Below are 17733 nucleotides of genomic sequence, written 5' to 3'. Positions count from 1 at the left end.
GTTCAGGTTACGGCGAAGCCGCCTGACGCTCGGCTGGAGAAGGGGAGGAGGCGCCGGCGTGCGAACCACCTGTTCCTCCAGGGAGTGCAGCGCGCTGATTGGCAGGAGTGCCGCCCGGGTACCGGAAGTCGCCGATGCCCATCGCCCGTGAAACCAAGACAACAGCTGCGGGTTCTGCGCGAGCGGGCGGAGCGGCCCCCGGAGCCCGAGCCCAGCGAGCGTGGGGCGGCGGCGGCGGCCTGCGGTGAGACCTCATTCCGTCCCGGCGGGAGGGAGAAGGGCGCTAGGCTCCGACTTCCCGGCCCGCGCGCCAGCCGACTCCCGATGTTTAGGCCCGTTCCTGACCCGGGTTCGCTGTGTGACCTTGGACGGCACGGTCAGCCCGGCCTCCGTGTCCCACCTGCACACTGGGCGCGTGGGGCCAGGACGCTGCCAGGGTCCATCCCAGTGTGGTTCGGTGCCTGTCAGCCGCGGGGGGCGGAAGAGGCAGGGCACTCCCTTCCAGGGTCCCGAGGTGGGAGCCAATGGGAGCTGGGTTTCTGACATCCCATCCCCAAGTAAACTGTCGGGCCGAAATGGCCGGGCAGTGTCCAAAAGTGAAGGCCCCGTGGCATAGTGTGACTGGTCCCAGCAGACAGGATATTGGCTTATGAGGGTTAGTTTTAGAAAGGAGACAGGTAATAGAATCTTCTTGATTGGGGGAACCAGAGGGAGGACAGCGAAAAGAATAATAGTGCTTTAAATTAAATATCATCCGGATTGAGAAAAGGGACTTATTTTTACAAATAGTTATTGTCATCAGCTATGTGTCAGACATCATTCTAGGCTCTTTAGATACAAAATTAATGAAACATCCAGTTAGTCCTCAAGGGTATTACAAATTCATTATGTAGATAAGACAGATTCATTTAACAGATATTTGCCAGGTACCTGAAATGTGTTAGGCACTGGGAATACCAAGATGAATAGAACATCATCCCTGCTCACATCATAATGAGGAAAGCAGACATGAAAATAGACTAATATAACAGGTAACTACTACAAGATTAAGGAGTCTTAGGGGAAGGGACAGGAAAGAAAACAGAAGGGACTGTCTGTGTTTGAGCTGAGTCCTGTAGATGTTTAAGTGTATAAGGTGGCAGGCAGCAGGAATAACCTGTTTGCAAAGGCAAAGAAGTTTTTAAGAACAGGAAGTGTTTGCACTGCAGGACCCTGAGCACAACTCCGGCTTTCAACAGTCACTAGAGAGTGTGGAACAGGAGATGGGAAGGGAAACGGGTCTGATCAAAAGGGCATTTTGAGCCATGTTTTTATTTTCTTTTTTAAAATTGATTTTTAGAGAGAGAGGAAGGTGGAGGGAGGGAGGGAGGGAGGGGGAGGAGAGAGAGAGAGAGAGAGAGAGAGAGAGAGATGTCCATGTGAGAGTAGAACATCAATAGCCGGCCTCCTGTACTTCCCTACTGGGGATCTGGGGATGGAACTGGCAACCTTTTGGTGCACCAGACCTGACTGGGCCTAAACAACTGAGCCACCACATCAGCCAGGGTGAGCCATGTTAAGTTTTTATTCTCTAGGTCTTGGGAAGCAATGAATAGGAAGCAACATGATAACTATAGCACAACGAAAGAGGTGAGTGAAATGCTCGTTGAGAGGGCCAAGAGAGAACCTCCTTCCTGCAGGTGTTAATGAAGACTTTGGGGAGGAGGTGATTCTTTTTTTTTAATCCTCACGCGAGGACATTTTTGCATTTATCTTCAGACAGAGTGGGAAGGAGAGAGGGGGAAGAGAGAGAGAGAAACATTGATGTGAGAGAGACACATAGACTGGTTGTCACCCACATGGCCCCAATTGAGGCCCGGACAAACTGTATCCAAGATCCGTGCCCTTAGCAGAAACCAAACCCGGGAGTCTCTGGTCCACAGGCCAACACTCTAACTGCTGAGCCAAACTGGCCAGGGCAAGGAGGTGATTCTTCTACTAGATATTGAGTATCTGGCCTTTCAGAAGTTTAAGGAAAAATATTTGTATCAAGAGTAAATGTTTTTTTCTGTATGTAAGCTGCTTTAATGCAAGCTATTTCCTCTCGTAATTGGATGATAACAGATGAAGTGATTTCAGGACTGACTTAAGCTCTTGGCCCTGGTTCCATTTCCCCTCAATTTTCTCATCTCTGCCTGCCTTCATCCACAACTTGGGAGTGAAACGGCAGCAGCAGTTCCAGGCAACAATCTATAGAAGTCTCTTCCTGTGACTTCTTGCAGGAAGGCAGGGAACTGTTCCCAGAAGTTCCCAGCAGACCTCCTCAGAATATCATTGAGCCAGATGAAGGCACATCTCCAATTCTGAACCAGTCCCTACTGTTGTGAACAGTCACTTGCAAAGGGGGTGGTATGAATTTGACTGGGTTAATTCAGTTGGGGTTCACTCCTGGAGCTCTGAGAGCAAACTTTTTCCTCAAATACCCCGTAAAATAATTTGAAAGGCTTTGTATCCTCTTCCATATATGTAAGTTGACATCCAAGACGTTTAATCCTTTTTTGGTCATAAATTTGAATAGTGGCAAAGGGTATTATTTTTGGTATATTATAAATTTTGACATTCAAAATGAAACCTCATGCCAGCTTTCTGGGTACCTGCCCTTGGTTCCTGGTGCTCACCACATTCTTCACCTTCTCTGTAACCTCCATCTTTTAGCATCCTACTTTTCCCTCCTTCCCCCCTCTTCATTTGCCTTCCTGTCTCAGTCACCTCAGCTTTGTCCTGGCTAACATGCTCAGGTCCCTCACTCCCTCTTTCTTCCATGCATATACCCAGATTCCCAGCCTGCTCTGGGCCTGTCAAAAGTGTTGCTGGAGAAAGACAGGAAGGCATTCTGATTGGCTCCTCCTCACTGATGCTCTCCAGCATACTTGTCTCATAAGGAGGTTGTGAGGGTTTAACAAGCTATTGTGTACAATAAATTGCTTAGCACACAGTACATAGTAAGCTCTCATCACTCCCTACATCAAAATGTCAGTGCATCCTCACTTCTTCCTTATCTGCAGATACTACACTGAGGTTAGAATGTTCTTTCTGTCCCTTTGTGTCTCCTGAACTTCCTGGCCTCTGAAGCTTTGCTTACCCCATTGTCTGCCTAGAATGCGGTTGTGCAGTAGTCTTTGCTCAAACTGAAGTACGTGGAGTGGGTACACAAACCCGTTCTGTAACATCTGTGGGCACATGGATTGTTGAATGGGAATCAGTCTCTAGATCCTTGACTTCAGTATTTATCCTTGCTTACCGCCGATCTACTTGAGAATGGGCCTGTGGTCTGTAGCTTTTCCTCCTCTACAAAAGCAAGACATACCTCTCACCCATGCCTTCCTTAATATTACTATGGGGTATTCCTTGGGTAGAAAACCCTCTGGAGTACCACAGAAAGGGAGAGTTTGTTGAGGAAGAAAATGATTCCTGACCTTTTGTAATTTAAGTCCCAATCTTTGCTTTCAACAAACTTTCTAAAAGAACAAATCAGACTGTGGACTGATAGATTATTTAATTTATTTATTTTTTACTGCAAATTACAATATGCTTTTTGGCAGGTAAGTTCAAAGGATTGAGTGATATTGCTATCACAAGAGATTGTTGTAAACTCTGACTTAGGTAGTTGGGGCAAACTCAGGTCTAGTCACAGTATCTAGGATCAGTCTGATGAACATAACAAGAATGTGATTTTTGTTGTTGATTCTCAGCCGAGGATATTTTTTCCATTGATTTTCAGAGACTGTGGGAGGGAGGGAGGAAGAGAGAGAGAGAGAAGGATGTGATAGACACATTGATTGGTTACTTCCTGCATGGGCTGGGGACTAAACCTGCAACCCAGGTATGTACCTTGACTGGTAATCAAACCTATGACTCTTTGGTTTGCGAGCCGACGCTCCAACCACTGGGCCATCTGGCAGGGCAAGAATGTGATTTTTTTAACTCAGGAAAGGGAATTTAGTGAATTGTATTATATTTTCCCTGTCTGCTCTCAGAAGTTTAGGGAAGGGTAGGGACAGTCAATATGGAGGGTAGGCAAAAAAATCAGAACAAGAACTGACAGTGTATTTATAATACTGCTGCTTTGCACATGTGTTTAGCTACTTGATAGACCAGACCTCAGGTAGAGATGGATGCACCAGATGGATACTGTCTAACACAGTGACTTACAAACCTGGTGGGGCATCAGAATTGGCTAGGGCACTTGTTAAAAATACAGATCCCTTGGCCTCCCCTGGGGATTCTGATTCTGAGAGTTCTGAGGTGGGGAATTTGTATTTTTAACTGATTTCCCAGTGGATTCTTGGGCATTTAGCCTAGTTCTAGGCCAGAATCATTATTTAAGAACCATTCATTAAAAATAAAATCTTGCTGTGATTGCAAGCCTACTAAACAATTTTCAGTGTTTCATGTGGCTTCCCATTGTAGATTTTCATCTAGGCAGTGTGGTCCTTCAGAGTTTTATTTCTCATTGTTAATTAATAGATGGGTATCTGGTTTATGCATCAGTATTTTGTGAATGAGGCTTTCTGAGCCTGTTCTAGGGTTCATCAAAAAAACATATCTAGGGTTCATGAAAAAAACAAAAAACAGAGTTGAAGACCCTGTTCTGAACTGTGGAGATCTGGTGGAGGTCTGCTTGTCATCCCTGAGACTGAGGACCAACAGTGGCACCTCCTTCTTAGGTGGCACCTCCACCTTGTTTTTGTTGTTGTTGTTAATCCTCACTCGAGTATGTTTTTCCATTGATTTTTAGAGAGAGTGGAGGGGGTTGAGGGAGGGAGAGGAAGAGAGAGAGAAACATCGATGTGAGAGAGACACATCTATTGGTTGCCTCCTGCATGTGCTCCAGGTACATGCCTGCATGTGCATATGCCCTTGACTGGAAATCGAACCCATGACCCTTTGGTGCACAGGCCGGTGCTCTAACTACTGAACCACACAGGCCAGGGCGACACCTCTATCTTAATCTCTCTCCAGAAACAGTGAATTTTGATTCAGAGAAATGAAGAAGTGAGAAACATGAAGATATGACATTACCTTTGGAAATGTAAATTTAGGCTGAATAGTCTAATGTTTCCATACGAGAATGAGGTTTAATGTGTGGCTGTGCTTCTGGGAAAATCAACCAAATGGAGATTGGCTTTGCTTTGTATATGAGAAGATACCTGTACAGTATTTAACAAATTACAATAATATTGTGTCACTGATAGAATGCAAAGCAAAAGAGTGGTCAGACGGGGTCAAGTTTAGTTGGAGAAAACTTTCTGGATTTGAGTTTTGAATTAGATCTTGAAGCTTGGGATAGGTACCTACCTAGCTTTCATATCTTTACCTTGACTTAACTGTGGACAAGTGATTTTCCATATGGTGTGGTACGCATGTGTGTTCTCTGAATGATGACTTTGTAAAGAGCTAGTTGATGGAAAGAAGTAACCATAGGAGAGATGAGGGTGAAAAGGAAAGGCCAGAGAGAGGGCTAGAAGTAGATGGGGACCTGTTCTTGGCTGAGTATTAGAGGGACATTTATTTAAGAGAGTACTTCCCAATTCAAATGGTACCATGGATGAGGAAGATAGCAAAATTCTCTGCAGTGGATCCTTACAACTATATGGATACATATCTATAATTTTCAAAACTTTTACCAAAAAGGAGGAATCCAGCTTTTGGGTGCCCACCCTTACTCCATGGGAAAATGGAAGAAGATGCCGAGGCAGGGAAAGTTGAAGAAGGTTCCAGGTCATTTCGAGGGGTAGCACAAATTGTTTCCAAGGCTTTAGGATTCCAGTAGGAGTCAAGTTCCTAACAGGTATTGGAGGTGGAGCATTGCAGGGGGGGCGAGGGTTACCAGAGCTCCATGGATGAGTGATGAAGAAGCCCCAGGGTAGGACAGTGATAATAACTACCATTATGTGGATGACAGGGAGGCTGGGCAGAGAAAAGGGGTAGTACAAAGGTCATCCGAAAATCACCACTCTCCCCGTCCCTCACCACTTGACCCCAGCCTCTCCTGCCTCTCAGGGTGTTCACTTCTTTAGTAATCTCATCTTTTCCCTTTTAACCCCTGTCTCTCGACTGGCACCATCTCTCCTAATATAAACGTGTTCAAATCTTTCCCGTCATCAAAAATCCTTCTTTGACACTTCTTTAACCTCTAATGTTACTGCCCATTTTGGTCCTCCCCTTTCATCCAAGTTTTTTGAAAGAAGCAGCAAATTTACTAATCAGTCCACCATCATTGGCTTCTGCTTCTGTCATTCTACTGAATCTGTTCTTACAGGTCATTTATGACTATTTAATTGTCCTAGTAGATGTTTTCCAGTTCTTATTCTACCGGATCTCTCAACTACATGGGACACTTTTTAGTTCCTTTTGCCATTGCCCTGATGACTTCTATTCTGGTTCTTCTCCTACTTCACTAACCTTTTTTTTCTTCTTGGCAGGCTTCTCTTCCTTCACCCATCCCTTTAACACTAGGGTCCTAACGGGAAACAGTTACTTCACTCAAATATTTGCTAAGAGGTTAATTATAAATGACACATGTGTGGGCACGGTGTTGAGGCAACCATGGAGTGATCATCAGCCCCAGGTCATAAGAGACAAGAAGTAGGAAAGGTTACTGGAAAACCCAGTTGTTGAGACGTTTGGGTAGGATAGACTCCTTGAGAGTACTAATGACCTTCAGTTAAGGGAGACCATCAGCCCAAGGTGATATAGGAACCAGGAGAATAAATACCCTGACCTCACTTTCCTCTCTACTTCCAGCCTCCTGCTGAGCCTCCCCATTGGTGGAACACAGGTAGAATCCAGAGGGCCTGTTGATATGTGCTGTGTAGGTTAGCCTTCTGGGGCAGAGTAGGGTGGAGAAAGGCAGAAAGATCTGGAGGGGAATATGGAAGATAACTGATAGTTCTCACTATACTCATACCATCTATGCTGAGTACTCAAGTCTGTATCTCTAGTCCTGACTGCTCTGAACTTTAGATTAACATATTTTGACTGATTTCTTGAAACCTCTATTTAGATACTTTGAAATTCAATTAGTCCAAAACAGAGCTCATCCTCCTTTCTGAACTAGCTGCTCCCCCAGTATTCCCAGCCTTGGTGGTACCACTATTCATCTAATTACCATTCCTCAAACAAAGGGAGATCTGGCATCATGTTTGACTGTTCCCTATTCTTTATACCTATATCCAGTCACATACCAAATCCTACAGAATGTGTCCTCTTAGGTATTTCTCCTCTATGTGTCCTCTTCTTTCACCTCTACTAGTGCCGTAGTTAGATTTAATCACCCTTTACTTTGATGACTGCATCAACCTTCTAACTGATCTCCTTATGTCTAGGCATACTGCTTACTAGTTCAGCCATTACATGGCCACTAGTGTGCATCTGCCTAATGCTAGTCTGACAATGGACTCTGTCAATCCTTGGCTTAAAAATCATCCATAACTGCATTTTCTAAAGAATAAAGTCCCGCCCTAGCAGGTTTGGCTCAGTGGTTAGAGCATCAGCCTGTGGTCCAGAGAGACCCGGGTTCGGTTCCTGCTAAGGGCATGTACCTCGGTTGCAGTTTGTCCCCAGCCCTGATTGGTCGTGTAGGTGGCAGCCACTCGATGTGTCCCTTTCACATCAATGTTTCTCTCTCTCTCTCTCCCTCCCACTCTATCTGAACAAAAAATGGAATGTCCTTGGGTGAGGACAAAAAAAAAAAAAAAAGTGCCATAGCTGCCCATTCCCCCCCTTGAGAATCACCTTCCACAGTTAACACTTTTACTGATGGGAGGAATTTCTCAGATTTGCTGTGGCACAAAAAATGCACTGGCCTAGGCAAAGGGCCTCTTCAGTATTAGCTCCAGGTTGCTTACTGCCTGAACAGAAGCCAGGCTTATTCTCACATCATTTGGACTTTACTTCTGTGACTGGGACAGCTAAAATCCTATGGCCATTGTGCCAGTTAGAGTGGGTTTGGGATCATTAAAAAACAAAACAAAACAAAACTGTAATGGTTCAAGCAAGGCAAAACTTGTTTTTTCTTAAATGAAAGAAGCCCAGTGGTAGGCATTCCAGGGCTGCTGTGGCAGCTCCATAGAGTCATCAGGGACCCAGGTTCCTTCCAGCTCTGGTCCTGTCATAGGGTATGTCAGTGTACTCAAGGTTCAAGATGGCACTCCAACTGTCAGCTCGTGCCCCAGGCACAGCATGGAAGAAGAGGGTGACGAAATGCATCCTCTCACTCTGAAGGAGACTTCTTATGCCCTTTCATTTGTGTCTCACTCTCTTGCTGGCCAGAAGTTGGCCACATGGCAATACCTAAATACCAAGAAGTTTGAAACTCCCCCTCCACAAATTATAAGAGAAAGTTTATTTAGAGAGCTACAGAGGTAGTAAAAGTGAGCCACAGAAGAAATAGGCTAAGGAAACAAGTTACAGAGGCAAAAGAAGGGCCGCTGGAGCTTAGTAAAGTACACTCGAAAAGAAGATTTGAGCAGGCATTTTCTTGGGGGAGGGGGAAAGAAGGAGAGAGAGAGAGAGAGCTGAGAATTTATTTCTATAGCTAGGCCAATTACTATATTAAATGAATTCATTATTCTGTTGTTAATGAGATAGGGAAGAATGGATATTGTGATAGACAACTAAAATCTTTGCCACAGCCTTTTAAAGTTTAAAAAAGCATAGGCTTTAGATCTGTAAAAATACTAAGAAAATTTTATAAAGGGGCCAGTTATAAACTAAGTATCTAAAAATCAACAGCATTGCTATATATGAAAATAATAACCAGTTAGAAAATATACGGAAAAACGTACTAAAAGAAAACTCATACAGAGACATGGATACAACACATCAGGATAAGTTAGAAGATTTTACAAAAATATATTAAAATTTACATAGAAAAATATGAAAATAGGAAATATGTGAAAAAGAAGACTAATGACAGAGAACTTTCTCTAACATTAAAACTTTTAACAAAGCTATAATAGGTTGATCAATTTGGGATTAGAGAGGGAATAGAAAGATTAATAGGACTGAATAGAGTCTGGAAATTGACCCAGAAATTAACCCACACAAATATAGTCCTTTAAACTATGACATAGGTGGCATCTCAAATCAGTAGGGAAAAGAAGAGTAGTTATTTATGCATTTACTAACCATCTGGAGAAAATTAAGCTAGAACCTTTCTTCCTCCAAATATAAGGGAGCCAAGGGTAGTTATTTCTGTGCTGGTTACAGCTAAGTCATGTTAATCTTTTGAATGGGTACATATACAATCCCCTGTTCTTAGAGCTGGTGAGTACCGCAGGACTGGGCTTGGGAAAGTTCCTTTTGCTATTCATTTTCTGGTTTACTTTTTTTTTTTTTTTTTTTTTGTGGTACATGCCCCTAGCAGGAACCGAACCCGGGACTCTCTGGTCCGCAGGCCGATGCTCAACCACTGAGCCAAACTGGCCAGGGCTGGTTTACTTTTTCTATAAATCCAAAAGTTGTTTGTATTAGTCATTTTTTTGCCCTTTCATCCAACCTTTTCCATGTACCATGTATTAATATGGCCACCATTTTTCCTGTTTTTCTTACCAAGCCTCAGGGTCTGCCCCAACTCGCTGTTAATATTATGGAATTTTTATCAGCATCTCCTTACCATCCATTTCCTGTTTCTCGCTTTAACTCTCTGCCTCTGATAATTTCTCTCACTGTTTCCCGTCAGTTTGTGCTGTTTGTTTAGCATGTCTACCATAATTCTAAATATCTTTCTTCTCTTCACCAGCAGCCTATAATTTCACCAGATACCAAGACTGATTTTGAGTGCTGTCAGAGCCAGGTCAAAGCTCCATACTCTTCTAGCATCAGCTTCATTTAGATATGGTATAGCCACTTCACACGCTTACTCTCTCTCATTCCAGATTGTGAGATGGGGACTGAGAACAAGGAGATAATTCCCAAGGAAGAAATTTCTGAAGAATCTGAGCCACAAGGGGCAATCTTAGAAAAACTTCCAAAGGTAGTTTACGAGCATCATGAGTTTGGAGCGGCACGCGAAGAAGACTTGTTGGCGGGCCATTCGAGAGGGTCCACAGAAGAGATTATGGAACAGATGCCTCCTCAGGAGAGAGACTTTGAATCAGGGTTGATTATCTTTAAGAAATCACCTTCAAGTGAGAAAGACCAGGAGAATGAGACCGAGAGAGTCTGCAGTCCCAGCCCAAACCTGATGACACGTCAGGGAGATATTACAGCAGAAGCAGTTAGTACGTTTGCTACCTCTGGCCAAAACTTCATAGAGAATTTAGAGCCTAACAAACCACAGAGAAGTTCTGTGGGAGAAAAGCCTCATACATGCAAAGAATGTGGGAAAGCCTTTAATCAGAATTCACATCTTATCCAGCACATGAGAGTTCATAGTGGAGAGAAACCCTTTGAATGCAAAGAATGTGGAAAAACATTTGGAACTAACTCAAGCCTTCGCAGGCACCTGAGAATCCATGCTGGAGAAAAGCCCTTCGCTTGTAATGAATGTGGAAAGGCCTTCATTCAGAGTTCACATCTCATCCACCATCATAGAATTCATACGGGAGAGAGACCTTATAAATGTGAAGAATGTGGTAAAGCCTTCAGTCAGAATTCAGCGCTTATTCTACATCAGAGAATCCATACTGGAGAGAAACCATATGAATGTAATGAATGTGGGAAGACCTTTAGGGTCAGCTCACAGCTTATTCAGCATCAGAGAATTCACACTGAGGAAAGATATCATGAATGCAATGAGTGTGGCAAAGCCTTCAAGCATAGCTCAGGCCTTATTAGACACCAGAAAATTCATACTGGAGAAAAACCCTATCTGTGTAATGAATGTGGGAAAGGCTTTGGTCAGAGTTCTGAACTGATCCGGCATCAAAGAATTCATACAGGGGACAAACCATATGAATGTAATGAATGTGGAAAAACTTTTGGCCAGAACTCAGAGATTATTAGACATATTAGAATTCATACTGGTGAGAAGCCCTATGTATGTAAGGAATGTGGGAAGGCCTTTAGGGGGAACTCAGAACTTCTTAGACATGAGAGAATTCACACTGGAGAGAAGCCCTATGAATGCTTTGAGTGTGGAAAGGCTTTTAGGCGGACCTCCCATCTCATCGTCCACCAGAGAATTCATACTGGAGAGAAACCTCATCAGTGTAATGAATGTGCAAGAACCTTCTGGGATAACTCTGAGCTGCTTCTCCACCAGAAAATTCACGTTGGCGAGAAACCTTATGAGTGTAATGAGTGTGAGAAAACCTTCAGCCAGCATTCTCAACTTATCATACATCAGAGGATTCACACTGGAGAGAAGCCTTACGAGTGCCAAGAGTGTCAGAAGACTTTCAGTCGGAGCTCTCACCTCCTCCGACATCAAAGTGTTCATTGTATGGAATGATTTGCAAAGTAGGAAAGCTTTCTGTGGAAAAGCCGAAGTCAGACTTATTCATAGTGTACACCCCAAGTTCTCAGATCAAGTGAATGGACAGAACCTCCTCTGTCCTTCTACTGATTTTTATTTAAATAGATGGTCAAATAGAATGAGGCACTTTTATGAATTATTCATTGAGAAGTTTCAGTGTACAGAGTTAAATCATAAAAGCTGTTTCAGGCCTTAATTCTCCTCTGTCCCTTTTTCCTTTCCTTCCCCTTTCCTCCCCTAGGGGGTCACATGCTATTAGGGGTCTACATACCAGCCGTCTAGCCTAAATTGTTATTCTTCAGGAAAACTGGAGGAATGTGATTCCACTACTTCCTAAGAACGGGACTCGACTCATTGAATGTTATCCCCTCAAATGTTGGAAAGTTGTGGCCTAGAAGACACACTTTGTTCTCTTGTCCAACATTTACCATTGGCATAATTTACTAAGCTCTAATTAGCTTCAAAACCTTGCAAACATGCTATCAAGTTCCTTTAGAAGATGGCAGCACTAAAGGAGTGGAAATCATTGGGTCATTTCATATCTCCTGCTAGAAGAGGGTGCCATGATGGAGGAAACTGATGGGCAATTTACAGAATCATCAGCAAAAGGCCCTTAGAATCTAGGGGCTGATGAGCAAGGCCAGGGGATGATAAAAGTGAGGCCAGACTACTCAGCACGGGCACGGCAGCTGTTCAGCAGCTATGTCTCCCTTCGGGCTGCTCAGACTAACTGCTTGCTCCCAGGAATTCTACTGCGTTCACTTTGACCCCAGCTCCTGCTGCTGCTGACAGATCCTGTGTCAGGAAGTAGCAGGACTGTACAGCGTCACCATCACCAGGCATCTGGCCACAGTGATGAACCGGTTCACCTGACTGACCAGGGCCTCCTTGCCAAAGCACTTAATGCTCTCATGACCTGGACCCCCCTGGACAGATAGGCAGTGATGTGATGGCCTCTTCTCAGTTTGCCCTTGGGCCTTTTTAACATCTCTACATGAGTGTTCTGTGTTCTCCTATGTTTTTTTCTTCTTTGGGGAAACACATCCTCAATTTTTCATGTGTCCGGTTTTCTGTTGCAGTGGGTGGGAGTGGGAATTGCACTAATGGGAACCCAGCAGGCTTAGGGTCTGGTTTTAGAGCCAGACCTTGAATAAGGCACTTCACCTGCTGGGCCCTACTTTTCTCAACTGTAAAAGGAGGGGAGTCGAACTAAATGATGTCTGGAGTTTCAACCAACCCAATAGTTCTTTGATTCTTTTTAAAATCTAACTTTATATATCTTCAAAATTCTATTCTTTAATCTTTTCTTTAGTATACTAATACTAATCACTAGTATTTACTGAGTGTTTATTGTGCATCAGGCACAATGCCAGACAGTTGACACTTTTATTTTCACAGCATTTCTATGATCTAGGTACCCTTTTTCTTTTAAAAAAAAACAGCTTTGTTGAGTATACTTTATATACCATAAAATTCACCTGTTTTAAGTGTTGAGTTGAATGCTTTTTAGTTGATTTACAATTGCATAACCATCAATGATATGGGTACTCCTACCCCAACTTAAAAGATGAGGAAGGGCAGGAGGGATGTTGAAGTAACTTACCAATGATCACATACCTTGTAAGAGCCAAAACTCCAACGCTGGTCTGTGCACCTAACCACTATGCTGTGCTATGGCTAGGTGGATTCATTACTGCCTTATTTGAAATCATTTGCACATTTATATTATGAATTGCTATATGGACTTGAATATAATGGACTGACATCACGTGCTTGGGGAAATAACTGGTCACAGCCAAAACCCACCAAGTGGGTTTATTTTGTACCCTGATATATGATCTCCCAGGTTATACCCTTGGCTTGAGAAAAGGGCTGGACAAATAAACAGTTGATTACACAGTTTCCACATCCTTTCAGGTACTTCTGCCTCTAGCAGTCAAGCTTTTTAAAAAAAATTTTTAAATGTTTTTATTGTTTTTTTTTTTGTTTTTTTTTTAAGTGAGAAGGGAGAGAGAGAGAAACATCGATTAGCTGTCTCCCTTACACAACACAACTGGGGATCAAACCCACAACCTGGGCACGTGCCCTGACTGGGAATCAAGCTGGCGACCTTTCGGTGCATAGGATGACACTCAGCCAACTGAGCCACACCCACCAGGGCCAAGAAGTTCTTTGACATTTCTGTTCCTGTAGGGTAATTACAAGTGCAATGTAATCTCAAGCTCAGATTGAATTATACTCAGACCATACCTTTCTCACATGAAACCTGCGTGTCACCTATCCCTTTAACTTCTGATTTCTGTGTTCGCATATTTTGTTCCCACATTCACCCCTTACTAGCCTTTGATTTAGATCCCAGCACCTCTTCAAGCTCCCCCTAAAGAACCCCCTCACACAAACACATCCATGAGTAATATGGACTTCCCTGAAGATGCGGTTGTGCAAGAGGTGGAGAAGTGGGGTCACATCCTATCGACATTTTGTTCTCAGAAGTCCTTGACCAAACTGCCACTGAAGTGTTTTCTCTTTGTCCTCTGTCTCAGGGCTCTGTCACCTCAGCTCCTTTTGTGTGTGTGTCAGATATTCAATCCCTGCCCCCAGCTCAGTTACCTTCTTAAACCCACTGCTCAGCAAAAGAAAATGTGCTTCAGTTAGTAATCCACTCATTGGGACATTCATTAGAAGGTATTTTGGTGACCAACTGTGTTGTATGTGAGCATATTCATAAGGGGTTGGGGGAGGTCTCACATTTCAAGAAAAATCTTTCAACAAGAGGAATCCTGGTGATTAAATTATTCCCACCTTGTTATATATACACATCCTGTAACCTCATTCCCTGCCCTAGACCACCCCATCCAGTTACCTGGGGAAGAGTTCTCTCTGTTTGCCTTCCTCCCTCTCAATTTACTTGGGAGTCAAAATCTGACCATAATTTTGACTGGTAGTCATATCCTGTGCAAGTAGAATTCTATAAAGGAAGAGAAAAAACATGAATTTTCTTAATTTTAGATGATTTAAAAAACCAGGTCTCAAAAATCTCAAAGACCTGCATAAACACCCAGAAATAACCTTCAGAATTTTTCACAGCTAGGTTCATGTATGTTTTCATCCTCTAATTCCAGTTTTACTGGTATGCTAACTTTGGATAAGTAAATTATTTCTTCACAACTTTACTGATTTGATACATTTATGTTTATCGTTCTGAAATACGTTTTCTCATTATGGTTTTGCTATGATTTTGTAAAGCAGTCCCTGTCCTGTGTCACCCTTACCTTAGTACCGCAAGCTGCTGTACTCTGTTAGCGTCTGGTTTTGCATAAGCTGTGCACTCTGTCCTTGATCTGCTCTGCTTGGTGAGATCCTTTACTTTCATAACGGGATAAGTGCCACCTATTTGTGTGTGTTTGTGTAGTTTTTCACGATTAACAATTTAATGTAAGATAGTCTGATCATTTGGAGGGTCCAGTGGTTAATTTTTTTTTCTTTATTGATTTTAGAGAGAGGAAGGCAGAGGGAGAGACAGAAACATCAATGAGAGAGAACATGGATTGGCCACCTCCTTGCATGCCCCCCTCTGGGGATCAGGCCCACAACCTGGGCATGTGCCCTGACGGGGAACTGAACTGGTAACCTCTTGGTGCATGGGTTCACCCTCAACCACGAAACCACACCAGTCGGGTGGAGGGGCCAGTTTTTTTAAAAATTACTTTATTGCTGAGATTTCTGGGCTGGTGTTTATTACTGTTGTTGCTGGCTAAGATCCTCTTTTTTAAAAAGTATTCTAAAGTGACTCCTGATCTAAGGCAGGCCCCCAAAGTTGTTAGGTCAGGGATCTTTGAAATTCAGGGAAACTGCCTATTAAAATGTGCATGTGTTTTCAGGGAATTCATGGAGCATCTGAAACCCATTCTTGAACCCCTGTAGTCCTTCACAAGTTCCTAAAAGCAAAGTTTTACCTTAACAAGATATTACCAAGTAATCCGCAATAACCTGTCCCTCACCACATCCCTCAGCTTTTGGAATAAAAATGACCTGCTTGGGTGAATCCCAGAAAAGGGACGTGAGCTGGAGCCTCAGTAAAAACCAGTGGACAGGGGCCAGGACGATTTTGGTAATAACATGAGAAAGGGAGCCTCGGTAACGGGGGTGGGTGCACATGCATCAACCACTGGCTGAGCAACTGCTACAAGACAGGACCGGTTCTGGGCTCGGGGCGAAGCGCTAGGAGGCTGGTGGAGAGGAGCAGTCTAGTGGCAGTCAGAGGGAGAAGGCTTCGGTTTTCCCATCAAGCAGGGGATCGTGGGCGCCCGCCTCTCCCCGCGCTCTCAGAGCCGGGAAGGCTGCACAGAAAGGAAGGCGGGAAGCAGCTTGAGGGCTTGGGCGCGGCGAACAAAGGGTCAGATGAAGCCCCTCTACTAGCGGAGCCGCAAGACCTAAGCTCGCTCTCTCTCCAACCCCTGCCCTTCCTCCCACGCCCGGAGCTTTGCACGCGGACTCAGCCGCCACTCCACCGTCCCCAGCAGGACCGCCCGTGAGAATGCATTTCCTTTTTCACCTGTTTGTAACACGCTTTGCAGGCCGAGGACTCACCTTGGCCAGCGCCCACCAACTCGCCAAGGAGTCAACAAATGAGCTCCCGAGAGGTAGGAGCCCCACCCAGGGAGGGACCGACCCCTGCTGCTGTGGCCACTCTAGGAAGCCGGGCAGCCCCACTCCCACCCCCACCTCCTTGTGGGCGGGCCTTGAGAGCCCGGAGCTGATGGGTGGCTCGCCAGTTAGTTAACATCTGGTGGTATCTTTTACTGGGGACCAATGAGGGCAGGATGTTAAGGCCCCAGGGACCCCGGGTGTGTTGTCTGCCATCAGCGAGCGAGCGAGTGTGGGCTGTAGCATGCCGGCCGAGTCCTACGCTGAGTTCAGGACTCGGGACTTTGTCTCAGCCCGAAGTGATTTGTAGTTTGTGAAGACTGTCCACACCCCAGGGTGGAACACAGCCAGTCCGCAGACATTTAGGGAATCCTTGCAGGGCCCAGGTTCTTTCAGACTTCCAACTAGTCCTGTTAAGATACTCTTCTAATAACTAATTTTAAAATTTTAATTTAGTAGCAGTTTGAAAGGGTAAACTCGGTATGGAAGGCAGGGTTGGCTTCAGGAAGAAGGAAAAAGGCACTGTCTCTCAGGCTGCTGGAGGGACTGAGAAGAGAGATGCGAAGGTAACAGGGCTCGGGCCAGCAGAGTTGATCTTTTGAGGCCTTTTGCTAAGAAGGGTGGGTATGCGTTGGAATGGCAGAGGTCTGGGACGGCTCCTGGACAGATCACCCCCAAAATTAATCAAGAACAGAGCAAAATGCTTCTATGCCCTTGATCTACTGGTTATGTCCAGCACTCTCTAAACTGGGCTGTGGGTGGGGACAGTGAAGGACTTGTTACAGTAGGACCATAATCCACATTCCACTCCACTGACTTCCAAGTGGGGGGAATCCCAGGACTGCAGTGAATGTAGGAAAGAGCTGGGAGGTCTTCATGCCTTCAGGTGAAGTCTTCAGGTGGGGCTCAGAGATTCTGTACATCAGAGCGTTCACGCTGGTGAGCAAACCTACTAATGCAATGAATTCCAGCTTAAGATGGAATTTGAGTTCACAGAAAATTCCCACTGGGGAAGCCCTTTGAATACCAACATGGACAACTCCAGCATCAGAGCACCCACAGTGCACATTGATCTGGGGTTTCTGACTGTAGGACACTTTCATTCTGACCCCAAACTTTGCTCTGATTTTTCCTTTTCTTTCCTGGGGTCACTACTGGAAATGCTCTTTGTGTCACCTAATTTTGTCCTGCTCCTTGAGGACTGGGCTGAGGTTGTAAATGATGACTTGGGTATTTCCAATTTAATTAACCGAAGGTAGCATCTGATGTCTTTGCTGTCCTTTATTTTTCTATGCAAATCCTTTACCCCTCAAAATGATGATGATGGCATTAAAGTCCTATATCACCCTTCTAATATAAATAGTGTCCCTTTATGTGGCATGGAACAGACAAAATGTTAAAAGGGGGAACCAAAACTTTTCTTTAGCTGAGGGAGTGGATCCACTATACCATTTATTCAATTAATTAAGATAGCCACAGGTTGCTATGTATGAATGTATGTATGTATGTATGTATGTATCATACTGCTCCAGGCAACGAAAGGGAAACTTCACTGAGGCCCCAGGGCCAAGAGGTTTAGACAGGAGGTCCGTGCCCTATGGCCTGAGGAAGCGGTGGAGGGGCCT

At 44.4% G+C, this 17733-nt stretch overlaps 1 protein-coding gene across 1 annotated transcript; it reads left to right on the top strand.

The window, feature by feature from the left end:
* The first annotated feature begins 205 nt into the window (after window positions 1-205).
* ZFP3 (ZFP3 zinc finger protein) lies at window positions 206-12776 on the top strand. The gene is made up of 2 exons (XM_036268915.1): window positions 206-244; window positions 9921-12776. The coding sequence occupies exon 2, from the start codon at window positions 9929-9931 to the stop codon at window positions 11435-11437; it is 1509 nt and encodes a 502-aa protein (XP_036124808.1). The 5' UTR covers window positions 206-244; window positions 9921-9928; the 3' UTR covers window positions 11438-12776.
* The last annotated feature ends 4957 nt before the right edge of the window (window positions 12777-17733 follow it).

The sequence above is a fragment of the Molossus molossus genome, unplaced genomic scaffold (assembly GCF_014108415.1).
Source record: "Molossus molossus isolate mMolMol1 unplaced genomic scaffold, mMolMol1.p scaffold_m16_p_19, whole genome shotgun sequence".
Taxonomy (NCBI): Eukaryota; Metazoa; Chordata; class Mammalia; order Chiroptera; family Molossidae; genus Molossus; species Molossus molossus.
The sequence above is the reverse complement of the archived record's forward strand: the minus strand, read 5'-3'. Positions and strand labels throughout refer to the sequence as shown.

What these genes read in the sequence shown, in the direction of transcription:
- ZFP3 (XM_036268915.1), top strand. Translation starts at nt 9,929, where the DNA reads ATGGGGACTGAGAACAAGGAGATAATTCCCAAGGAAGAAATTTCTGAA.